At 48.2% G+C, this 26,826-nt stretch overlaps 1 protein-coding gene across 2 annotated transcripts; it reads right to left on the reverse strand.

The window, feature by feature from the left end:
• Nucleotides 1-1,034: 1,034 nt before the first annotated feature.
• On the reverse strand, nt 1,035-25,060 carry LOC135811357 (uncharacterized). Of its 2 annotated transcripts, XM_065324585.1 has the most exons (6): nt 23,762-25,060; nt 9,526-9,694; nt 7,264-7,319; nt 5,612-6,549; nt 4,123-4,658; nt 1,035-3,476 (listed from the first exon to the last, which is right to left on the reverse strand). In XM_065324585.1, the coding sequence occupies exons 1-6, from the start codon at nt 23,895-23,897 to the stop codon at nt 1,787-1,789; spliced, it is 3,525 nt and encodes a 1,174-aa protein (XP_065180657.1). In that variant the 5' UTR covers nt 23,898-25,060; the 3' UTR covers nt 1,035-1,786. The 2 variants fall into 2 exon arrangements, with proteins under 2 accessions (XP_065180657.1, XP_065180658.1); XM_065324586.1 differs by lacking the exons at nt 9,526-9,694; nt 23,762-25,060 and adding an exon at nt 7,974-8,570.
• Between the last annotated feature and the right edge of the window lie 1,766 nt (nt 25,061-26,826).

Raw genomic sequence — 26,826 nt, forward strand, 5'->3', positions numbered from 1 at the left:
AATAGTAAGAAACGGCAAAAGCCGCTCGAAGCGGCGCACGGCCAGGATCTGCATGCAGGAGGCGCCATCTCGCGGCACGCGGTGCACGCTATCAGAGCCGCTAGCGCGGCTGCGCTACGCCTAGATTTACGGATCGCAACCGGAAAGCAGATCCCAGTTCTTGTCATGTACATGTAATCAGTAGTTCTGTTGGATGAAGACTGGGGACATAACCCCGGAATCGCCGGAGTTATGGACTCCAGTCCAGTCTTGGTGATGGATGCGATCAGGGGAGTCTGAAGATCTCAAGACAGTCGAGTCATTTCCTGGAAGGAGAGAAACAAATCAACGTCGAGGAAATGTAACTTGTTATTGAGTGACAGTCATCGGTCACAATGCAACAGTTCAGGCGACTACGATTCACACTTCTTTCTTTTCTTACAGACACTCATCAGGAATCTATCAACGCAGTTACATGTACGAACAGGGTGCGTGGTACTCAGTATTGCCGCATGATTGGGAAGCGCAACAACGCAAAGTGTCAAGTCCTGCAGCAGTGGTACGTGACGGTGTGAAGAAAATAGAACTAGAACTTAGAGGAAAAAGGGTAGAACTAAAAAAAAAAAGGGTAGAACTAAAGCAAAGAAATGCGAGCAGTGATGAATGACTATTGTGCAGATCTACGTTCCGTGACTTGCATTATTGTCATGTGTATGTAAGTAATTGTAACGTAACACAACAGATTGAAGCGGGAGTGATCATAAATTCATAATAGCAATAAACACATCCCAGTGGCGTGGATTACAGCAAATGCTTACTACAGTAGTCAAGTAGAGGGGAAGCCAGGTCATCAAAAAAAGTGAAAATCTCAGGGTCCGAAGGGAGGTGAAGCGATCAGACCCACCACAACGTGGTCAGCTACTTCAACCAAAGATCCCATTCTCTGCATCCATGTTTCCCTCATTTTCAATAAAACTGTGTTTTGCAGCACGGCTGGAAATTCGTTCCCGGCGGCATCCAAGCAGGACTGGAATCCGGTAGATCTACTCTCTGTCTCTCAATCGTGGTCCGCAGACCATCCCATTATACCTTCTACTTCATAACAAACGACAGCATGAAATCCATCAGCATGTGTCACAGAATTGAATTGAAACCTCAAACTTGGGATTGGCCCTGAAAAACACCTGAATATTCGGTAAACATGATATTGATATCGCTACTAACCTACATGTACCAGAGGAAGCGGCAGTGGTGGGGTGTGGCTAATGCCAATGATGAAACATTAATGTACTGCATAAAGCAAACCATGGAATGTACAATGCAAAAGATGCAATGCTAATTGAGGATTACCGAGCGACAAGGAACGAATAAGAGTACTTCAAAATAAGTAATTGTTACAAATAAGGTGGAACAAAGCTGTATTGCTGTAACGCGAGTTTTACGCTTGCACGATCATCAGGAAAAGGACTAAAACTATCGTGTAAGAGTAATTGTTATAGAGAGACAAGCGAGAAGTGGGACGGTAATACATGTACGGTGACCACAGCACAGCACAGCACAGCAACACGGATAGCGTTCAAACACACGGCGTCTTCGCGCGTAACTCGGCGATTTAAAAATAATAGAAATAAAGATCCTTTGAACGCATTGCAAGCCAGCATAGCGCAGTGCGTTGTGCAATTGCCGCAGTGGAACTGCAGACGCGCGTGGAAGCAGAAATGTCTTAAACGAGGGCAAAGGTGACCAGATCATATCCTGGTCTTCCCAGTGCTGGCTCAAAGCACGTGCCAATTACGGTGGAGAGGTTTTAGAAGGCTTCATACGTTTGTGAGACATAATTCGATGGAACAAGGCCCTGTTCGCCACTGAAATCCGCCATGCCGATGTCGTCTGACTCCGACAGGTTTCGAACAGCCAGCCACCATTCTTGATGCGTGGAGCGGTCCTTGATCCACAGAAGCTCACCGCTGTGCACAGACATCTCGTCATGTTGTTGGGCATGGTAGTTATAGATAACAGTGAAGATCTCACCAGTTGGAGGAATGTGTTGTCGCTGCGGCTGTGTCTCATCTGTGTGGCCTTCGTTCCCCTCATCCTGCCAGGTATCTGTGGTGGATTGCATACACGATGAGAGCACTGGGCTGTGTCCTGGTGCTTGGTCTGTATCAATACTACTCTGCTCGTAGCCCGGGCGTTGTGGCGGAGGTCGCTGAGGCGGCGGGCTGCGTGATTTAGGCCGCTCTACCTGCGATGCCGCGCAAGACAGATCGTCGTAGAGGGGTTCTTCGGAATTGCCCGAATCCTCAGCCGCCTGAGGATCTGGTGCTACGTGTCGCATGATGGTGGGCGAGGGAGATGCAGGGAGAGGAGAAGATGATGTATGTGCTGGTGCTGGGAGGAGAGCGCCGCTGCGCGAGCGTTGTATGAGATGAGTAAGCTCGGCCTGTAGGTGCCTGCTATCACGATTGCTCGCTGCTGCTGGTGTTGTTGTTTTGGTCGGTGTTGGTGGTGGCGGTGGTGATGTGGCTACACCAGTAGTCATCGCTGTTGTAGTGGAATTGGATGCGCCGCTACTCGTGCTAAGCTCAGATGTTGGCCTACTGCCGCCGGATATCGACGGCGGAAAGCCGGAATCCCGTCTCTGTGCATTGCCGCTACGCCCACCACTGTCTCGGACTACCATAGGGGAGCTGGTAGCCATGGCTTCCTTGGACTCACCACCCTCCTCTCCAACATTGTTTGTGTTCTGTGAGCGGACAGATGATGGCTTATACGGTGCAACTACGGGAGGTTTACCAGACGGTCCCTTCTTTGTGGGTAGCGGACTTTTACTCTTGAAAGGGGTAGGTGTATCCGTGGGGGTTTGCGGCTTCAGAAACAGGTCGATTTGATCGCCGAGATCGGGAAACGTGGCTCTGCGCTGGTTCGATACGGATATTCGGCACATCGCCTGCTCTGACGATGGCGTCAGGGGTGTGCCTGCTGCCTCTGCTGCGCCACTGTCTGCATTAACTTGTTCATCGGCTATGGGTGAGAGTCGTGCATTGCCAGCGCGCAGACAGCTTTGCTCTGGCAACGAACACGACATCTCGGTGACATACTCGCCGTCGGGGAAATCCGGCGGATCAGGGAACTCCTTCCCGGTTAGGTCCTCGTCTGTACTCCAGTCTTCGCTCGAGTCTCCCACCTTCAGTCCACTACTGCTGGTGCGTAGGACGCTCAACCACACGACATGTTCGCTGTTCTGACGAGCACGCAGCACATACTGCTTGCCTTTCTTCTTGGTTTTCTCATCGGTCCTGGGCTGCAGGTGTATCGTCGGCCGCTTGGACTCGACCGCAGCAGGCACCTCAATGACGTCATACTGACGTAATCGCAAGCGCAGCGTTGGTCGCTTATCCTTTGGAGACTTGTAGAAGTAAAGGACACCGCTGTCACAGATAACATGACGAGCCTGCCAAGACTGTCCACCAATTCCGCCTCTCTTCTCCATAGCCCTGTAGCGCAAGCAGCGAGAACAAACACAAACACAAACACACACACACACAAGCACCATGAACGGACGTGACAGGTGACGGTGCACGGTGCACTGCATGCACGTGAGTGAGGTGTGAAATCTCACCACGGGTGCTTCGTCTGCCTGAAAGTGTTCTATGTCCAGCACCTGTCAATACGAGTACATGGAAGTATTTGCACGACCGGGCAGGCAACGAATGTGCGGGACCTTGTTCTAAAGACCACCTGGCTTTGACGACCACTTTTGCTTGCACTTAAATTACACAAGGCTTTACTGTATGGGGATGTTTGTCCTCAAAAGGGAACACAGGATTTGCTAGAGACAGCCGCACAACAACTGAACGATGTGTACCATATGTAGTATGCAGAGGAGTCCCAGTATATCTGCACAACTCACCCCTTCAATTTCGGCACTCCGTCTCGTGCCGCGGTGGCTGTGATACTTTTCTCCTTTATCCCCCCCCCCAACCATTACGCGCTGCATCTGCCACTGGATTTACCGGGTACTAGCGGCCTTCGTGCGTTCCCTTCAAGAACGGACATGATGCTTTTCTCTTATTTTTACTCACCCCCTCATGTCCGGAGTCATAAATGGACACAATAATTTGCTTTTTTTTAAAAACTCACCCCTTCATGTCTGGAGTCATGAATGCCGACGCAGGCTGCAGCTTCACGCTACTCTGCTTACGCGTTAGTCGCGCCCTGCTGACTGCGGGACTACCAGCACCAGCTCCAGCACCAGCACCTCGCGGCGAAATAGGCACGGCAGGACTGGACGGAGTCACCTCCAGCACATATCCTACGCCGCCAGCGGCGTTCTGCGCGTTGTCCGACGGCACGCCCGTAGCCATGGTAACCATAATGTGGTCCGAGTGGTCCCTGAGGTTGTTGTGCGGCGCGGGGGAGATGCGCGCGGGCTGGGGTGAAACAGAGGTGCGAGCAGAGACAGGCGACGGCTCAGTTGGCTGATAGCTGCAAACCGGTTCACTTGGGTGATAGCTACATACAGAAGCAGCAGCTGTAGCATCGGGACCAGGCTGCGGAGGGGCAGGTGAAGTAGTGACAGACGGCGGTGCAGATTTGCGACCTATCAGGTAGGAGGCCTGGGATTGGATGCGCGGGCGCACTTTAGGCGTGTTTATGGATTCGTCCAATGAGCTAGCCTGTATCAAGGAGTACAACGGCAGCGAGCCAGCACAGCAGAGTGAGCACAGCAGAGTCAGTATTGAGTTCTGCAAAAGGAAAGGAAGGATGATGAATAGTGCAACGGGGTTGCTGAGTGTATCTGCGTAGGGGACCATGGTGAATCTAACAATAAGTTTCAAATCTTCATTCTCACGATTGTGGCCAGGTGGTCTTTTTAATATGTTGCATACTCGGTATTGCGAATGAGCCCACGGCTTCACACTATCAAACACTGTGGCTACATAATTCCTATGCTGGGCCATTGTCAGTCAACGGGCGTACAGTCAATCTTGTGAATAATGACCACGGGTATAACAACAACTTGCAAATAACAACACCGAAACTTCAATTTATACTGAAGAAGACATGAGGACCAAGGAACTACAAGTTACGCTATAATGTCCACTAACACCACCAGCTACTTTACAATCCGCTCATTTCTTCTTTAAAAAAATTAATCCTTGGCTCTCCACCCGAGTCTACTTCTACAATCTTCGATAATCGTGAATACCGACATTTTTCTAATGCCCGATCGAGGGTTGTTATTCGGAAAGTAAATAACTGTCTGGAAGAAAAGGCTCGATGAACAACAAGTTACGCTATACCGTCCACTAACACAACCGGTTACTGGACAATCCGCTCACATGACAACATTGCACAACACGGACCAACGGTACTGACGTTCTACACCTAGCTGCCAATCAGCTCTAGTGGTGTTAGTGGACAGTATAGCGAAAGTTGTACTGAAGTAGCTCCTTGGTCCCTTTTCTTTCCTCTAAAAGAATCCTTGGCTTTCCCCTAAGAAAGTGGTGGACATCACACAACTGCATTATAAAGAAAGGGGGTTTGTCAACTGACCGCTCTATTCAGTTGCTATTCAGGCATTCTTGGCTTTCCATGTACGCAGCATATCACATACAAGTACACTAACCTTTACAACAGCTGCACCTTGTGATTGCAGTGCTGGAGTAGAGCCGGACATGGATAGTGGTCGTCTAGTGGTAGGGTCGGCATGGGCAGTGCTGCTGGACGGATTGCCAGTAACTGTGCCAACGGGCGGAGGGCTGGTGGCCGTGCTGGCCTGAGCCACTTTTGCGAAGAACGCCGGGCCGGCGAGTTCGTACGCCGGGGACGGCGTCATGCGGACAGAGACGTTCGGAAGACGCGGTGGCCGTTTGGAATTGGGCGGCCGCTGCGAGGCGCCTTTCGAAGGAGATTGCAATGCGGTAGCGGGTGGCGAGCGTGGGGACGGGGATGGAGAACGCACTTGAACGCTGTCGGCATGATGGTTGCCGCTAGTAACGCAACTCCCGCCAGACATATCTGTATACAGTTCGTCGTTTCCGTGCTCACTTTCGACGACCTCTTTCTGCCGTTGCTGCTGCTGCTGCTGCTCTTGCTGCTGTCTAGTAATGTTGATTGACCTGATGACATCATCTTCTGGACTAAATACCGGTGGTGGTGGCATGTTGTCATGGGAACGGGACAGCGCGTCCATGCGTTGTAGGCTAACAGGGCTACGGCTGCTGGAAGGCAGGACGTCGTGTTCGGACACTTCGTAGATAACCATGTCGTCCGCAGCTTGCAATGCGTCTCCCATGCTGTTATTGTTTGTGATGGCTGGACAGTGAGCAGGTCTGGGCTTCAGCGGCATGGCATTCTCGTACGCACCTAGCCCCGGCTCTCGTGTGCTTGTATTTGCATGATCACTGCCATTGCTACGTTGAATATCGTGCTGCACCTTCACACCGTTCGCCAGTGAGGAGCTGCTGTCATCGGATGAAATGCTGCTGCCCCCGCTGATGCTGCTAATGCTGTTCATACTCATGCCGCTGAGTTTTTGTCGTGCCGCCTGAGCCATGGATGAATCTGAGCAGCGAGACACAGAGGAATCAATGCATCTGAGCAGGAAAATATAGTGAAATCGAAAAAATCTGCAAGGGAGAATTATGTTGACAGATCCTGCTGTTGAGGTGAAAGTTGTAGAAAGTATCCAACGTGCAAATGCAATGCAAGAATACCTGTGTACGTATTATTGTTAGTACTCAAATGGTGAGGCAAGGGAAATACTAAATTGCTACCTTGTGCACGTCTGACTGTTCAAACCTGGTTCAGTTGGCGGACTCTAACGCATAACTTGTGCCCCGCCGTTTTCCTTGTTTCAATTTGATGTATAATTGGTGCAAGATTAGCACTCTTGATCGATGATCTAGAAGTGCGCTTGGATTGGAGACAGTACTAGTGCTAGTAAGGGCTTCGCCCACGCTACGGTCACTACGGTATTGACCGTACAACTCTTTGCCCCCGGGTACCCCTTGCTGAATCAATCAACTGCACTGATCTGGGCTCTAAATTTCCACAATATTTGGCTCAGCCACCACCCCCTCCCCCCCCCCCACAAGTAAATTGTACTTGAGATGGCTCACCATACCACATGTGCACAGTAAAGCACCTCCCGTCGCCCCTGACTAGTCACGTTATACTATCGGCCGATGCTCTCATGATCTATCATGTGCCGTTAATGCATCGCAGTAGATGATCAAGTGTGGATCGTGGCACAGCAATGGCCGGCGCCTAGCTTACCACTCGGCATCCCCTGGTCTCGCTCTGTGGCGACGATATGTTCCTGCTGCTTGGCCCTGTGCAGTGCAAATACAGTCAGCAATGCAATATTCGTTTAAAAAAATCATGTTTCGCCGGTTGGAGGCAGAGTTTTCCGCATCCGTAGGAACGCCACCGCCCTCTATGGGTCAAGGCGCAGATGCAGCTCCTAAAGCGGTGGGAGGTGAGTAGATCAGCTCACCGCAAAGTGGTCAAAGACCGAAAATCTCATTCGCTGCATCCATGCTTCCCTCGCGCCAGGCCACGTTTCAAAACGTTAAAATGTTGTGTAAAAGTCACCCACTCCGCTTGTGACCATGGCATTGGGTGACAACCGGCAATCGTTTGTTTGTTCGTAATGCGTATTCAATAATTCTAACTCGTTTACTGAGCCAATACGAAATGTAAAAACAAAATAAAAACACAGTCATGTCTAAGTCTCAGGTCGTTGAATGTCTCAGTAGCCTGTCAGTTTTGTGCCCTGTTATCACACTTTCTGACTGCTTATCATCTTGTTACAGTCGTGGATAGTTGCTTCATAACTCATTCCCATGTGTTTTTCTTCTATTTTTACATGCAATAATTCTCTATTTAGCTGGCTATGACACCTACCTACCCCCGGAATGGATGAAAAAGGGCAACCTGGCTCAAAGGCGATCGTTTTGGGTTTTCCGGACATCGATCCAAGTTACCTTGCAGTGTTTAGTCATCCAACTGTCCACTGGCGACTTGCTAAGGCCCTCGAACAAAATCGATCAATTCAACCTGTCCAATGGCGACCATTACGTAGGCCATCTTCAAGGGCCAGTTGCGGCGAGTTTGCGTCCTGAAATTTGGGATAGACCACGACCATAGTCTGCTACAACATGTCCGCAAGCGCCAACGACTGGTACAAGCACAAACGGAGCGCAGCCATGTTACGTGCCTTTTCGCTAACCACTAGCCCTGAGAGTGACAGCATGGGAATAATCTCTACCCCTGGTCCCCGTCAGGAACTCGAATGAAACTGCCATGTTGCGTCGTTTGCTGAACAACAGCAAAGCATGATGAGAAAGAAGACCTGGTCGACATCAACAAAATCAGCAAGGAGTGCTCTGGACTAGTATAGGTCATTCGCACAAGATCTTCCAGAGAAGGCTCGTATCTCGTGTACCGGTACCGCTACAAAACTTTTGTAGTGCACGTTCATTTTTCATGGTGTCACGCTCACAGCTAGTACAGCTGCATTTTCGTTACCGAGACAGGACTAGACTCACGAGGACAGCTAGCGGTCGAACCCAGGGCCCGGCCCCATGCCATGGCCCAAAGAGAACATCACATTTTTTGAAGTTTGACTTAGCCCAATATCCCGGGAACGGACTGTCTCGGGGCCAAACTGTTATACTAACAGGATTTTGTGCCTTTTTACAAAATTTTCCCGGGGAGGACCCCCCCCCGGCCCTTCACAGCCCGCTCCGTCCTTAACGGTACTCGTACCCAGCACCCAAAATACGGTCGGTTTGGTATCGTTTCGACGACAGAAGGCTCTGTTTACAAGGAGACCGAAATGGTAAGATTCCAAAGTCTTATCATATGAGTAGGTGAATGAGGACTACCCAGGGATAAAAGGAGCCAACTTTGAGCGAAATCGGAAATTAGAATGGTCTTGGTACATGGTCCGATGAAGCTGAAACGCTCTCTTCCTCCTTTAATCCCAATCGAACTCGCCACTTCCACTGACTCTTTTAATTTATTTATTCGTGTGTAAAGAGGATGCACCTGCATTGTAGAAGTTACGAGTTGTGACTAACGGTCCACGAAGGTAACGAGATACAGTCAGATACAGTCAGATACAGTCAGATAGTGCGACAACAAGGGACAAAACTGACTGGGATATTGAGACATTCGTCGACCTGACATCCCTTCCCCTCACTCGAACTTTCCGCACCTGAACCTTCCAAGTTGGAAGGTTTTGGGTTTGCGCTTCGTAGATGTGTTGGGGCTAGGTATCAGGTCGTCGAATGTCTCAATATCCTTGTCAGTGTTGTCCCTTGCTGTCGCAATATCTGACTGTATAATTATCTCGTTACCCAGGTGGACTGTTAGTTATAACTCGCAACTTTCTCTTTACATAATTATTGTCTCAACATCTGACTCTTTAATTAAATGATTAACACCCAGCACAGCTCAGCAAAAAACTGAACAACACTGGTTGTTCCCGCAGTTGATAGCAGAAGTAACTGGTACATTACATCTATACTGTACCTGAATGCTTGATAGGTCTCCAGGAGGCTGGACGCATCCGCTGCTAATCTGTCTCTGAACAGTCGTCTCTTCTTGTGCTGCTGTTGCTGCTGTGGCTGGTCGTCGTTTTCCTTGGGCCCATGGGCAATACCATTACTGACTGGCGTGCCTCTTATGAACTGCAGCATCTCTGTGACGCAGCAGCAGTCGCGTACACCAAACACACGCACGCACCCAGACACACCAGAGGAGCTACAGCAGTTCTGGATCTGTGTGGGCAGTGGACACAACAATTACCAGGCTCCTAGCGATTCGGACACACCAGCAGGAAACTAGAGTTTTGGCCGCAACGTGCCAACGGTGGTTCCCTGTTCCTATCCTAGAAGCATCCTAGAATCAGTTCAACAGCTAGGTAAGCAACGTTTAAACCATAGCAGGTAAATATCAGATCGACCGTACGAGACCACAATACTGCATAGTAGGTGAGCGTATGCAGGGTACCACGTCTCTACTGAACTAGTCAAGAGACGTTGCCTGTTCTAAAGGTTTGTTATTGCTGCGTCTAGCTGGAGTCTGAATAATCCGTCTGCCAGACCTTTATAGTCGTCTACATTGCGAAGTTGAGTGCCTGGGTTAGAGTACTTGCTCGAGATACAGGCGTTTGTAGGAAGCACACGATTCGCAGAGCAGATCGGGCAAGCACAGCCCAGGATTAATTTCAGTGCGCAATGTCGCATTGCCTATCCTCTCGCAGCATCGTCAGACTGAGACGGTGGTGCACAGATTGCCGGCAATACGTGACGCTAGAACGTCAAGATGGTGGCAAAGATACCAACGCCAGCCCATGCAAATCCAGTCGCAATCCGATAGCGTGTACAGCATAGTAGAGCACGTTAAGTTAAAACGAACTAGCTAGACCAGTAGATCACGGTGGCAAAGCTTATGTCCTATCTCCTTGGTCTGCTGACGCAGATACATGCACTGGTGATGTCTGTGTGGGCGGGCTGCGAGGAGGGGATAGGTAGTGTGCTTCAAGTCATTCTTTCACCAGACAACCTGCGTCTGGCGAGTCAGATCTAGCACGGATATTGGTTTCAGCGGAACCCATCCCTCAGTCACGAGCACTGGGTAGTCACTCACGTCTCTAGGCATTCTCAAGCAGCAGTCCCCTAGTCTAGACAGGACATGAAGTAGTAACAGTGGCACACTCACACTATACTGGATAGTGTACCCAATGCTGTAGACAGCAAGCTGTTTCGGCCATAAAGGCCTCATCAGTACAGCTACGAGCTAAATAGGTCGAGCTACCAGCCATGGTGCAAAGGAGGCACCACAGACATAAAATAGCTCGTAAAGTGTATACAGGTTCATTATTACCAAGGTTTCCTATAGGCTCTCCTTCAGGTTGTGTATTTTCACAATAATTTTTGTGTTAACAAGCCTTTCGGAGACAGCAGTTTTAATCTAGCTACAAGGAGGACTAATCGTAAACATGTTACACATACATGTCGACATATAGGAAATGCTTAGGGTACAAATAGTCCTCCTTGTACTTGTAGCTATATTAAAATTATTGTGTTGCATTGTATTACAGTCCCACTGAACCATTATTATACGCTTGCACATTGTGGTGAAGGGTACACTGAGCAGTGTGTCTTCTTTCATGTTCGGCTCCAGTACAAGAGCCCAGGAGCCTGGGTCCGTCTACGTCTGGCTTTAGTTTAGGGACATTCTGATGCATGTGCATGTTTTTTTTTTGTTTTTTTCTTTTCTCAAGCCTCTTATACGGGCAATCACAGAACATAATTATGTACATGACATTGTATGTTCGCTTGTAGACATTGTTCCCTGTTCTTTTTTAAAATGTATTTTCACTAAGAACACAGCTCTACTGTTAGACATGTGGAAGCAAACACAAAACAAGACACAGCAGACACACCAGGTTTATTATTTTTTTATTTTTATTTTATTTTTACAAAATCCACATATCTCCAGACACTAGGCATATGCGGATAATGCCGGCAGAAAAATTGGCGGAATTCGGTACTTTTTCTGGTAAGTTTCATGCATGTTTGGTATGTGGATATAGAAATGGAGCAGAATTCGAGCAATTGACCGCCATAAGGTTTGTATGGTTCTGCCAATTTCCCTGCTTTTCGAGCAGAATCTGCCACCTTTTCGAGCAGAATCCGCACACCCCCTACCAGACACTGGGATGAATAATGGAGTGTGGTGGTGGGGCCAACCGACCAGAGGTCTCGGCTTCATAGCTCCATGGACGCACCAAATGTCTGGCCGGTTTAGCTGTGTTCACTGGGTGGGTTCTATTACTAATTTTAGAAACTGGTCGTGATTTGGTCAACCCAATCGTGTGGCACATCGTCCATGAGATACGCTGCAAGCTCCATTGTCAGCGCTATGTTTATCTAACAGTGCTGGCCAGAGAAATCCGACCTCATGAATAAAGTAGCGCCGCGCTCCAGTGAGCAGAGTGGTGTTTGTGATGCTAGGGCCGCGTAGCCCTCAGCGCTATCATACGCATGGGGTCGGATTTCTCTGCCCAGGACTTTAGCAGCACGGTCCCGGGAAGGATACTCCTACTAATTCGATCACGTTGTCGCTTCTCCACAAACAGACAATGCAGTACGTTATACATGTATCCAGGATAGGATTGGATGATGTACCCAGTGCGCTGACAGTGCTCACGGGATAGGGCCAACTAGAATTTCTTTACCTGTTGCACTCAGTCAAGACCTAGAAGAGAGAGGTTTAGCCCCTGCTAGCACACGCTATGGTTTCAGTGCAAAGTTGTCTGTACATAACATAACAAGATCGAAACAGCTAGCTGTCCAGAGATACGGGTGCACGTACCCAGTCTCCCTTCGTTCCACATGTACAATGTGCATGTACATGTGCGTGAAACTGATCAACCAATGGCTGCAGCGTGACCATAGCAATACTACAATCTACGTGACGCAGTCAGTAACCATGGTAACAAGACCACACTCCGGTTGCTTGCTAAGTCAGCACGAGACGCCCAACGTCGAGAAGCAGCAGCCGGAGGCATTCTCGTCCCATGGTCGGTTCTGACCAGGACTGGTACTTTGTAATACCAAACAATGAAACATACGTGTACGTAGAAGCTGCTGCAACCAGACACTGAGAGTGCCGGGTTCGGAGACAGGTGATCGACACTCAGTCCAGTGTGAATCCCTGTTCCTACACTACAGCACTAGAGTACAGAGCTACATAATATGCAGGTTTGGATCAGCCACCTTCCAAAGCATGCACTGGGCAGACAACAACATCAGCCTCCATCCGACTCGCCATCCAACGCCTGTCAATCCGCATTGTGTCTGTTGGCACTGCACTGGGTGCTGGGACGTCCTTGAATAGTTTAGTTGACAACGTCAGTAACTGTTTATCAGTACATACCAGTTCAAGTCACGCAGATATGCATGCCTGCAGCACTACAGAGTACAGTCTACACTACAGGCAGTACAGCAGTGTGCGTGTGGTACTAACTAGACAAGGAACGCACAGTTGAACGTGACGGGACGGTGCTCAGCGATCACACAGTGCTGTGAGGCGTCACTGGCATTCCGATCGCACCTGTCAGTCTGCGTGTCTGCTGGGCTGGTGTCAAAGTTCAATGCTTGAATAACTCAGTTTTCCTTGCACGGGGGAGGGGGAGGGATGTTTAACTTCCTGCATGATCCTAGTACTGTAGTCTGCACGCTGACATGATACTGGACAGTAGGGTGTCCCCCCCCCCCCCCTGGCCCCTTGCACCACAGTTAGCCATTGCTGGATATAATTATGCAGGCAGAAAAATGGGCAGCCTGAATTTGAGTCTGGATAGGCCAGGTTGCGCTCCATTCATTGACGAGATCAGACTGACAGATGGAGTGATTTTTGCCTCATGATCGCGTAAGCGTGAAGCTTGAGTCGCAATACACCCTCGCAGGCATTCTACCTCATGTCTAGGTGAGATTATGCAACTATCTACATCTACACTACAGACTGAAGCAGATTAGTCGAGGCGTGCTTCCAACGACTCTCCGAATTCTCTCTCTCTCTCTCTCTCTCTCTCTCTCTCTCTCTCTCTCTCTCTCTCTCTCTCTCTCTCTCTCTCTCTCTCTCTCTCTCTCTCTCTCTCTCTCTCTCTCTCTCTCTCTCTCTCTCTCTCTCTCTCTCTCTCTCTCTCTCTCTCTCTCTCTCTCTCTCTCTCTCTCTCTCTCTCTCTCTCTCTCTCTCTCTCTCTCTCTCTCTCTCTCTCTCTCTCTCTCTCTCTCTCTCTCTCTCTCTCTCTCTCTCTCTCTCTCTCTCTCTCTCTCTCTCTCTCTCTCTCTCTCTCTCTCTCTCTCTCTCTCTCTCTCTCTCTCTCTCTCTCTCTCTCTCTCTCTCTCTCTCTCTCTCTCTCTCTCTCTCTCTCTCTCTCTCTCTCTCTCTCTCTGTCTCTCTCTCTTAGAAGGAAAGTGTAGGAAGGCATACCTAGCATCCGAGATACTTATTATCCCAACAGTTTTCATTGCCATTACCTCACACCGCTTTAGGAGCTGCATCTGCGGCTTAAATCCTTGAAAGATGGTGGCGTTCCTACAGATGCGGAAAACCCCAGCCTCTAGCTGAGTCTCACGCGATTTTTCTTTTTGCCATACAATAGTTTTCCTCGTCTTCACGAAAAAAATCTTTCAACTACAACCTCAACAGGCGGCGAGGTGACAACAGTTTCCGAATGGCAATAAACAGAATCAGCTGAAGCGACATGTTACGTATGTTTGTTGCCATTCTGAAACTACAAATCCAGCGTGGATTATCCTACACGCACGGCGTGCTCCAGACAATGTAAATGTACGTAAGCAAACGTATGTCTTATCAGAGGGTGCGTACTAAGAGGGTTCCACTTACAAGCAAGAGTAGATCTGCTCTTGATAGATGGTGGAGCACCACTAGGAGGAGACTGAGATAATGAGAGTGGCCAAGGGGGGGGGGGGGGGGATTTAGGGGCAGGCCGCACCGGACTGATGAGTGACGTGTATTGTCAGTAAATCGTGACTCTGAGTTTACTCCAGGCACGATGTCACAAGCAGGCAAGGGGAGGGAAGGAAGGAGCCGCTTGCCAACGGATTTACATAACACGTAATGGAATGCTGAAACTGGTTGCTCCTACGTGGAACACACGCTTCGGCTTTCCTGCCGAACTTGACAGTTAAGGAGGCTCCGAACAGTTGCGCAGCGCAGTGTAAAAAGGGCACCTCCAAAATCTGTTTTTTGCCGCGAGATTCAAAATATATCGCGTTCTACGCGAAAACAAGCTGTTGACGAGTGTTGTTCAGAAAGAAGTTTTTTGATTTCTCTGTGCTCGCAGTTGTTCCAGGATGTAGTTCTACTTGTTGCAGTGTTTCTGTAGCCGTGGCAGTTTCTACGCTGGAATGAATCACTGACCATGGATAATGCAAAACAAAGGCAGTTCCTACGCTGCTTGATTTTTTTCTGAAAACTTTGCTGAAGCGGTACGCGGTGGCCACAAAGAAGAAAATATTATTACTGACGAAGAAGGGTGAGAAAAGCAGGCTGAAGTCAGTGAAGACATCGATGTCGAACGTAGTGATACTAGTACTGGTACTGGAATTTAGCATGGACTTCCTGTGGAGCATGAAGTGGCTGCCCACTCGCTGGTAAGTGGACCCACTTGCAGCTCCAGTCGCACGAGTGCCGTTTGAAACTTTCGGTGGATCCTTGAGTATCCTGAGCTCAATGGACAACGTATCTCAGAGCTGCTGAACTTGGGCTGCTGTCCCTGTAGGAATGAGGTTCGTGTCAACCACTGTACTGTACTGATGGTGTAAGGAAAGCGCTGGCCAGAAGCTTGTGTCTTGAACCAAGGACGAACTTCTAAATCCTGCTCTTGTAAAAATGGGGATGCCGCAACTAAGATGTGCACACTCAGGTGTGCATTGGGTAAATAATGTTTATGGCTGAATATTTTGAATCCTTTCCTATGCGCAAGTACATGCATTTATGTGTGTGTGTATGTGCGCGTGTGTACGTGCACGCACGCACGCGCGTGTGTGTATGTGTGTGCAAGCTGTTGAAAGGTGTAATCCGAGCACAAGTTGCTATGTCTAACGTAGTTTGCTCGCTATCCTCGCTTCAGCGGTGGGCAGGTGTATGAGTGTGTGTGTGTGCGCACATGTGTGTATGTGTGTATGTGTGCTCACATGTGTGTGTGCGTGTGTGTGTGTGTGTGTGTGTGTGTGCGCGCGTGCTCGTGCCCGCATGTGTGGGTTCGCATGCAATGTTGATCTGGGTTATGCACATGTTCCCACGAGTACACTGTGTGCATGTGCATGCAAATGTCTGCGCACATGTGTGTGCGCATGCACGTGCGTGTGTGCGCATGCACGCGCGCACGCGTGTGCAAAGCTAGGTGTGGAAGGGGGGGGGGGGGGCTCACGGTGCTGGTTCTGTTTGGCTCTATTCTCTGGTGTCCGCAAGGACAGTGTGGCAGTGGCTTTACAGTACAGGAGGTGCATGTGAATGCACATTTGTGAACCGCATTTGAGACACAAAAAAAGAATTGCCAAGAGATCATGACAGTACACTACATGTACATGGTATATGTGCTGCACGCCAGCGTGTGTAGATGCATATTGCCCTTCACATACATGTACATTGTACATAGCGTGTGTTTTTCTGGAGTCTGCTGCTGTCAACGCAAGTGACAACCAGCAAATGCATGCCCAGTGCAGTGGCTGATCTTCATGCTTATATTTACACTAAGTCCTATGGTCCAGTATGGACTAGTAGTGTTACAATGATGCGTGCATGAGAGTGCATGTGGGTGGGTGTTTACATGTACATGTATGTGCGTGGGCACGCACACGTGTGGGTGTCTAGTGTGCCTGATTTTGAATGCCTGATTTCACATTATTCATGTGCCAGTTTCATGGTCGAGGTTGTTATGAAACCTCGCTGCCTTACATGTACACTACTCGTATATCAATGTGCTAGGACTGATGGCTACATGATGTACGTGTAATGATACATGTACCTTTCCAACCACAGACTATCTGGTATGTCCAAAGGAGGTTGCAGCATGAAAATAACTTCTTCTAACATAATATTACCATACTACCATGTCATTGGTAGTGCTATGTAGTCAAGAAGGCAAGAATGGTAAGATTTTCTAAAAATGCTCTTTTGAGAATTGGCCTAAAAATACCATATTTTGATACCTATATTGTTTCGTAGGGGCCTAAAGTGCCTGGTGACACCATCAAAACTGTCCATTATCGGTTTCCTTGGGGCTCATGGATCACAGAAAGCCACAAAAATCGATATGTCCATGGACAAAATGTTGCAGGCTGAACCATTTCACAATTCAGCACCCGATGGAAATTTCGGTACCCGTAATTTCGAAAAAGTGGCTCGCCAAGGGCAAAACCAAGACACAGTCTATCTTGTGTAGCCAAGATACCTCCAAATGCGGTTCTTAAACATATGATGAAGAAAATGCTTAGTATCCTCCCTCCAGGAGGCTTCTTTGGGTCAAAAACCAAATTTTTTTACCATTATTTTGCCGAAAATCAAGAAATTGTACACTCACTAAATACACCAGAATACCTCTTATATGCCTGGTGACCCTACCTAAAAACTATACCAAGTTGAAGAGGAGACATCACTCCACCATTCTATGCATAAAAAACAGGGTGTCCATGGACCTTTTATTTTTACTTCTTTAGGTGGGAGCCTCCTTAACTGACTGACTCACGCTGTTACCTGCGGCCTCACCAGGTGTTTGTCGCGCTGGAAATGAAGCCTCTGTAAGTTTGTATCCCTGGCGATGGTTTGGCCTGGAGAGCATTATATAAGTGGCTCTTTTCAGGCACAATCTTCCTCAGCTTACTCAAGCTCAACTGATGAGGGGTGAATTCCCCGAAACACTGTGTATTGAGCAGGGAGTGGTGCTTTCTTGCAGGTTTGCTGAGTGGAAGGTTCGATGGACTTCTCGTGTGCTCCGGATGGCAGTCGTGAGTCAGTCAAGTGAGATCCAAGTTGGCAGAACAAGAGCGAGCTCCCACGTAGGGAGCGACACACAATTCCATAAGTATCGCTTAAGTCGCACCAATCCCTTCTTTTAAAATTCAACATTGCATGGAAAAAACGGTAAACCGTAGTTGACCCATCAATGACGAAGAGCAAGATGATCATCATTTTCTGAATGGACCGTTGTATGTTGATATACCTCACCTGGACACCTGGTTACCTGGGTGCAAGTAGTCCAGTCAGTGTAGAATGCAAAGCAGTTTGTATTTCTTTCCGTAGGGGGAACACGGCACCCTATTGTGTGAAAAGTCGTGCACTATGGTGTGTATATACAGTGAAACCGAAGAACACTGATAAGACAAACTTTCGCTTTAGAAGAACTAGTGTTCATAGCTCTGTTGGATAAATCACTATGTATTCACTGGGTATAAAATATGGATAAGAAGAACTCCCGTTATTACGAACAAATACCATCGGTCCCTTGGTGTTCGTCCTAAAGAGGTTTGATTGTACTTGTTTTGATCAAGTACAGTCATGTACTTCTGAAGCACACGCTTCACAACGTCTATTGGGAGACGATAGTGACTGGCTACACTGCTGAGCTACAATCACGTGACTAACTGTTATTTAGAAGGCTGTTGATTTGAGCTTCGAATGTGTAGGAGCTACATTTCTACATGCAGGCGTTAGGTAGTTGAATGTCTCAGTAATCTGTTAGTTTCTTGTAATGGGCTAGTTATCGCACTTCGTGGCTATTGGTTATTGCGAGTGTTCTTGGAGCATTTCGAGCACTCTTGGCGGGGTTTGCAGCTCTTTATAAAAAATGCTTTGCTTCACGGAAACGTATTTCATTGCGAAGAGCTGCGTTTCGGTCCTCTGAGCTGTGCTGAGGAGCTCTAACAGAGCGAAACAGTTGCTGTCCACAGATTTGGTTATTACGAGTATAGAGTTACTGTCGTGGACAGTTACGTATAACTCGTATCCACATACCATGCATCCCTTCCCTTTTAACCTTTTTCTAAAAACATTTCTTCAGCCGCATAGGAAAACCTGAAACAAAGCAAGAAAACGGAAAATCCGATCAAATGCAAAGACAGATGAGTGCGGAAGTAAATAAAAATCACGCGCTGCGTATGCCGCCTTCGCGCACCTCTCTCAAACCGACAGAAGGCTCATCAATCACATCTCCTGGAGCACCAGGTCAGTTACATTACTTGGCATCATTTTATAATTTTAGGATAGAGCATGCCATGACTGCCATGTCGTTACACAGTTAGTGACATGCGTGTAGCTCAGTAGCATAGCTGGTCACTGTCGTCTACCAATAGACATTGTGAAGCGTGAGCAGGTGCGGTAGATTGACATACAACCGTGAATTCTAGGAAAGAGAAAAGGACCTTTAAGTTGATAGTTATGACTAACAGTCCACCAAGGTAACCAAGGTAACGAGCTAATATACAGTCAGATAGTGCGACAACGAGGCGCAAAACTGACAAGGATATTGAGACATTCGACGACCTGACACCTAGCTCCAATACATCTACGAAGCGCAAACCAACAACCTTCCAACTTGGAAGGCTCAGGTGAGGAATGATGATGACGAGAGGTCCTTTTCTCTTTCCATATTACTATTGGCCCTCAACATCCGAGTTTTTAATTCTAGGAAAGTTAGTCAATCCATACCCGGTATTGTCCACATCTCCAATCCTTCAATTCGATTTCCCTCAATGCAAGCATTTCAAGTCTTTCCTGGCGCAGGAATATCGCCTGCCTTATGGAATTCTTCCATCTGGTCCCCGCCCAACCAAAACTTCTTGAAGCAGCAGGATACTGCCCCACGCGTAGTCGCTGCCAGCAACTCGCATTCACTCTGCCACGGGTTGGGAAGCACGCCAGGAGGTCATTACTCTTCCGTACCACTATCGTCTGGAATGCCCTGCCCGCAGACCTGAGAGCAACAGCCTCGCCGAGTCGCAGTTCCTGTTTCGCAGTCACATTTGCACGCACTTCTCTGACACCAAGCACAATGCCACTCCTCACGGACATGCCTCTGTCGTCCTTCTTTGAGCTCTGCGCTTATTCTTATTTCGTGTTTCTGTTTCTGTATATTTCGTATTTTAAGGCATACCTCCAGGCTATAGGTATTATTGGTTACAGGACCATTCTGGAACATTCAGCCTATACTATGCATTTTTAGCTAGGCTTTTCATCAGCCATGCACTGTCAGCTATCTGAACCCTACAGCCTCCCATTATGTGCAGATTGTAAAGTTTCATTTTCTTTTTATTTCATTTGTTTTGTTTTGTTTTGCTTTGCAGTTGTTGCCGCGGTCAGGCCAGTGAAATCATGTGATCACGTGATTGCCCGTATAAGAAGAGGCTTTAAAAAAAATTATAATCATGGAACTCCCTTCAATTTCGACTATGTCTTTGGGAAATCTTCAAAAAAGAAAAAGAAAAAAGAGTAAAATGCTCTACTGTGTACAACGTGTGTTTTCCATTGCTGGACAAGACTGGCAATTAATTAAAGGGGAAGTGCATCGATTTTTCGAGTATGGTCCAGAAGAAAGACAATTTGATATCGGTTCGAATGGCATAATATCTCTTATCTCGCTTTCATACGATAAGCCAAACTTGCCAAATCGCCAATTGTATACTCACGTTGCCATAGCGACCAGCGCAGTGATGACGTACGAAAGGCTTAGCTCCACCACAGAGAAGGTCGATCACTGCAGAATTTGGTCATTTTCAATTGGTTTAGTGCGGAGACACCAGCAGACAAGCGAAAATAGTGACGAACAAAATGCTGAAATCTTGGTTGGGACAAATCAGACGTTCAGCATTTCCCCCAACCAAGGACCATGTCGTTTGCTCTTTCCACTTCCTGAAGATGAATGAGATGCTTCCTGGCGACTCTCCTATCTCTCGTAACATCTTCTGAAGCCAGGTGAGACGACGGGTGGTGGAGATTGACGAATGAAATAATGTCGTAGGTTTGAAAGTTTGCTGAAAATGTCTCAGGAGAGATGGCGAATTCCAAGCATCTTGTCCTGGAGGAAACCATTTCCTAGGCACAGTCAGCCAAGGGAATGCATGAGAAAGGCGATAAATAGTTCACGGCACTAACAGCATTGAACACAGCACTTCTTTCACATCGTGAATACAATAAGACAATTGAAAAATGACCAATTTATGCAGTGATCGACCTTCTCTGTGGAGGAGCTAAGCCTTTCATACGTCATCACTGCTCTGGTCGCTATGGCAACGTGACCATACAATTGGCGATTTGGCAAGTTTGGCTTATCGTATGGAAGTGAGAGATATGCCATTCGAACCGATATCAAAATTGTCTTTCTTCTGGACCCTACTCGAAAAATCGATGCACTTCCCCTTTAACTGAAGGAACACACTCATACCGGCAATGGTACTGCTGCAACTGGACAGATACTGACTTACGACAACACTGTTCCGGGATGACTTACATGTATGAGTGCAGATATACGACTACTGTGGCTGAATCACTTACGAGTGCAAATCAATGACAAAAATACTAGTGCATGTAGTCACATCTGTCACATCCACATAACTAGATTAGATTGACTGCAGATTGACTGTGGACTGCGGTGTTGGAAATGGGAGGGTACAGTGGTCCCTCTATAATCCGGCACCATTTGTGCCACGAAAATCTGCTGGATTAGGGAGGGTGCTGGATTAACAAATCTGATTTACTGCTGCAATGTGCATGAAGAGGACATTTTGGCTACTGAAAATTGTGCTGGTTTATCGAGGGTGCTGGATTATAAAGTGCCGGATTAGAGAGGGATGACTGTACTGGGTATGAGGTTGCCAAGAGTGCTGCTGTCACCCGCTGCCATATGCCAGGAGCGCAGCATAGCGCTAGGCACCACAATAGACAATTGTCAGAATGGATGCTTATTTCTCTCCTAAGTTGTGAACTGGGATTCTTGAAGATGACATTTTATCACCGTTTCAGCATTCCCTCAACTAGTAGATGTTATCACGTGAATGTCCATTTTTAGTCACAAACTGCGGCTAGCTGTGCGTTCAAACTGCCCACAGTTGATTGGGCAGTTCTACAAATAGAGAGTGGTTCTGACAGACTGACACATGGATAGATCGCTTCCCCTATACACGTCTACATCTGTATTGCACGATTTGGCCCAACGCAGAGCTCTAAGTGAGAGATACGGATGGAGCTTACGCCTTAGGGGAAGGAAGGATTGTTTTAATGGTGTTGATGTGCGCGCAGGGTAGAGAGGATGGCATCCCGCCAAGCCATGTCACATTGTCAGTATCAGGTTGTAGTGCCCCCCCCCCCCTTCTCAGTGTGAGAGCATTATAAGGATACATACTGGTGACTGAATATGGTCAACAGACACGCATCAGGAGAGGATCAATCCTGACAGTTGCACGGCCCACTACTATTAGTATCACCCAACTAACGCTTGGATACGTCCTATTCCACCAGCAATATCCTCATGTGTGTACACTCTATCTGCGGACAGGACTGTTTCGTACTTTGTGGGCTCGTCAGCGGAGCACAGAGCAAATGAGGCTGAACCTGATAGCAATGAAAAATAAAATTTCAAATCCAGATTAAAACCAGACCCTAACGAGTAATGTGCCTGGTCAAAGTGCTCAAAACTGAATTCAGTGAACTCTGCTAGCTTACATGTATGTGTGTACATGTGTGTGTGTATGTGTGTGTGTGTGTGTGTTTGTTTGCAAGTGTCATTGTGTGCATGCGTGTGTGTGTGTGCGTGTGTGTGTGTATAGGGATTCACTGGCCAGAAAAAGTCACTTCAGATAGCTGTATGGTGTAGACCAGGCTGATTAGTGACGGTCAATTCTTCAGCCTTGCAAGCTGTTGAATGGTGCAATCCCAGCACAAGTTGCTGTGGCTTCTGCCATAGCATTGCTATCATCGCCTCCGGCGATGGGCGTCAAAGGTCAGGTCAGGTCAGGTGTATGTGTGTGTGTGTGTGTATGTGTGTGTGTGTTTGTTTGCAAGTGTCATTGTGTGCATGCGCGTCTGTGTGTACATGTGTGTGTGTGTATGTGTGTGTGTGTATGTGTGTGTGTGTGTGTGTGTGTTTGTTTGCAAGTGTCATTGTGTGCATGCGCGTGTGTGTGTACGTGTGTGTGTATGTGTGTGTGTGTGTGTGTGTGTGTGTGTGTGCGTGCGTGTGTGTGTGTGTGTGTGTGTGTGTGTGTGTGTGTGTGTGTGTGTACAGGCACTCTCCTGAGAGACAGGTGGGTGAGTGTCAGAGGTGGAATGCCACTGTACTGTCAATGTCAACTAACGTTACTTGAGACCATGAGTGGAGGCCTGATAAAACTGACACACTGACACTGGTGAATGAGCAGCCACTACACTGCTCAGTGCCAGACGAACTCCTGTGTGAGTCCTGTGTCCTGTCCATGTCCACCAGATTACAGTACAGACTCAGTACACTGATATAATCCAACACTGGTAAACCAGCATTAGATTAACCTTGTTGTAGTTCACGCAATTGTTTGAACACAGTGTCCTCCACCTTTTTTCATGCTGTCAATCTAACAATTGCGAGACTCAGTACATGTAGCAGTAGTAAGGGTACTCATCTCATTTTGAGGCATAACTCGCTTTGACAGATAATTGACTTTCTCTATTCTCTTGTAGATATTTAGGCAATTTTAGTTTCCACGCTCTGTCTTCAAATGGACTGTAAAGGTTGGAACTCAGCATGCATGAACGGTATACATGTACATGTACAGCAGGATCATCATAAGCACCTTCAGGTACTGTGTTCTCAGAGACACCCCTCAAGGTTCACATTCGAATCTTTAGCTACTACACCAGACAAGACAACATTACAGTCATTACATCATTGCTTTAAATTAATACCACCAGTATGACCATATTCCTAGTGCACATACACTGTACATCAGCCTTTGGGTAATCCTGACACAAAGATTACAGTTATCCTAGCCACATCACACATCGCTCGCTGCTTTTCGTAGTTGGAGCACCTTGGCGCTAGGGCAACGAATTGCGCCATGTCCGGTAGCTCGTCTTACGTACGGTGCTGATGAGGCCTATTATGACCTAAACAGCTTGCTGTCTATAGCATTGGGTAATAATACTAGCCAAGCGTTCATTCGAAAACTTCTGCTTTTTCCTTTTCTTATTCTACGCAGCTTACCTGTTATCAGCGCCATCGCATCTCTCAGCAGCCTAGCATCTCCCTGAGCCGCACCAGGACCAGTGCTACCACTTCCACCGGCCACGTCCATTGCTCTGATGATCGGCTCCCCTGGCGGCCCAGTCACTTTCTCCATGACCGCCGGCCGTGCTATCAGCTTGCAACCTTTCCGCCTTGCTCCCCCGTCCACACGTCGTCGACCAAGCAAGCACTGGAGTTACAGTCAGTGTCTCAGCTCGGATAGTAGCCTGACTGCCAGCTAGAGCGAGACGACGGAACTACTGTCCGGACGCTGAATACACGTGACCTTGTCCAACAGAACGCGTATTCTTATGACTGTCGATCTGCTGGTGCATTCGCCGTTGAAGTACATGTAGAAACCGATCACGCCGAATGAACCCGATTGTCGTTGCGGCGTTGGGTTGTAATATGATGACTTTTCGGATTGTCTCGCAAACGGAAGACGTCCACTGTCCCGTCACACAGCAATGTTATCTGCACAAGAAGATGAAAGGAAGCTGCTCGGTCAGGCGGTATAGTCAGCCTACTAGTAGTTCAACAAACTCCCTTGGGGCAAATCAGCTTGTCCGTTCTCCACAACACGACAACAACACGGACGGAATCCTAGTCAAGACTTCAAACCGTCACTACTAGCCGACAGATGATCTCGAAGCTCTGGGCAACCAACAGGGACAGCCGCGTCGCTAACAGCGATGCCAGGGTCCGGGGACGCCGGAAACTAGGACAGTGCGCCGACTCACGGACTGTCGCTTGTTCGGCTGACCTGTGGCTTCCGTGTACGCGGCGGCGACTCACTGCTGACTCGTCCGCGGCAATGGTATCAAGTCACTGACCGACGACGTGCAGGATTAGATTTGAGAGCAGTCACCTGTGCAGGCTGTGGTGGCAACGTACCCGTACTGTGACTGCGAGCCAACACCGTCAACATGGTCAACAAGAGGCCGGAATCAGGACGGATCGCAGAGTGCGTGGCCCATTGCCACTGCATGCAGCACCCACGTACTCGGATATCGCGATAGCAGGCACCGACACTAACACCGCGGCGGTGTAGGTACAGCCAGTCGGTGGCTAGCACAGTAGCAGTACACACCGGGACAGCGTGAGAAGATCTCCGCGAAACTCACTCTGACTGGATGGAACTGAGTTCTGTGATTGCAGGTACACTAGAACTAGACGGAAAGCAGTTTGACATGCACGGATCACACACTGAGAACAAAGCCTGTCACACTCGCAGGGCCACAGCGTCAACTGCCACTACCACTTACTGCCACTACCACTACTGGTGTACTGAAAACTGACTGCCAAGACACGACTGACAGTGCTAGCGCTAGCACGAGTACTACCAGGTCCTGCCTCCCATGTTTCTTTCGGTGTCGGGGAAATCCAGGAACACTGCTCCTATCCACGAGCGTCGCTACGTCGTTTGCGGTGCTCTTGGTTCGGCACAACACCTGCGCTGCGAGTGCGTGACTCAGTGACTATTCGCGTGTGTGTGACTGTACTGCTCATGATCAGCACTGAATTCTGTGCGAGCAGCACCTGTGCGAGCACTCCGCCGAGCAGCTCCTGTGTGTAGATCGACGCAGGGGAGAGCACTGGGCATGGGATGGTTCCTCCCCCTGCGGTAAAGAACTGCGAGCAGTTTCACAGTTTATCACGTAAAGTGATCAAAGTACGTAACTGATACTGAGGCCCTCCTAGATCAAAGCTGATTTCAGTGTCGTCGCATTCCACGGATCATCGTCCGTGCAACCAATGTCAGATGGAAATCGCCTGTCACTTTAACGGAAACTCAGTCTTACATTGTAACACATAAACACTCTAACTAACTTAGTCTAAGTGCATGGGCGCTACACAAGTAAGTAGTTTAGTGCGTGTACAGAAGCTTGCAATGCCTCTACTATAATGTCATGTAGGTCCCGTGCCGCAGTGCAGTGCAGTGCAGCCAAACAATCCACATGGTACTATGTGACTGTGTCCATGGTGTCCGTGATTACACTTTCATAGTCGAATCATACGCAGTATAAAAATTAATGTGGACATGCACATGTACAGTCATGTACATGCGCATGTACATGACTGTACATGTGCATGTAATTGAATTAAAAAGTGGCGACATTTAAATCAGTGTTTTACTAGCGGCAGATGTATTGTTTTCGCAGGTGTGTTAGCCTAGGCTATGGGCTAGGCTACGGCTGCACTGTCGCCTCATTCCTTTGTTGTACTCTACTTGTAGTGCTTGTTAATCAAGTGGTTCAGGCACTCGACGGGACCCTCCGCTTTTGTCTGCCAACAACACTGACCGTATCGACAGATACAACGAGAGAGCTTGGAAGCTCAGGGCCCTACGCTATGCTTTTTTGCCTTGATGACCTAGACAAAAAAAAGCATAGGGATGTTATAAATTCTTTTAAAAATCCTTTTTTTTAAAGACAACCTGGGATTCGAAGTCGAGCGAGCTGCAACTCCCGGTGCCGAAAGGCGGGCTCACGCCCCGACATGGCTACTTCCCCTTGTCTAGCCCCCAAGACGAAAATGATAGTAGCCGACTGGCCGAAATTAAAAAAAAAAAAAAAAAAAAACCCGCACTATCGCGCGCCCTGCATGCATCCCCCGATACACTTCGCATACATACTAATTCTTACAAGTTATTTCACATTGTGATCTTGCATTTGAAAGCCCTATTTGAATATGCATTGTGGCCAGGGAGTAGTACAATACCTACATGTATATTGTACTACTCCCTGATTGTGGCCAGCCGTCTTTGATGGCACGGTACGGTAGGGGATAGGTACGGGACAGGTACGATCGAGGGTAATACGACACCGTCACCGTCTCCCGTACCGTACCGTACCATCAAACACAGCTAGCTGGCCACATACAGCTGCCCGCAATATTTAAATAGGGCTTTCAAACGCAAGATAATAACGTGAAGCAACTTGGAAGAATGGGTATGAATGCGAAGTGTATGGGGGAATGCATGTAGGGCGACAGTGCGGGTTCGAATCCCAGGATTTGCCTGAACAAAAAAATAGGAAAAATTG

This window comes from Sycon ciliatum, chromosome 3 (assembly GCF_964019385.1).
Source record: "Sycon ciliatum chromosome 3, ocSycCili1.1, whole genome shotgun sequence".
Classification (NCBI taxonomy): domain Eukaryota; kingdom Metazoa; phylum Porifera; class Calcarea; order Leucosolenida; family Sycettidae; genus Sycon; species Sycon ciliatum.

Coding starts and splice junctions, on each gene's coding strand:
- LOC135811357 (XM_065324585.1), bottom strand. CDS start 23,897: ATGGAGAAAGTGACTGGGCCGCCAGGGGAGCCGATCATCAGAGCAATG. Junction 9,695..23,761: donor TGCGATGGCGCTGATAACAG/GTAAGCTGCGTA, acceptor GCTGCGTCACAG/AGATGCTGCAGTTCATAAGA. Junction 4,659..5,611: donor AAGGTGCAGCTGTTGTAAAG/GTTAGTGTACTT, acceptor TCCTTGATACAG/GCTAGCTCATTGGACGAATC.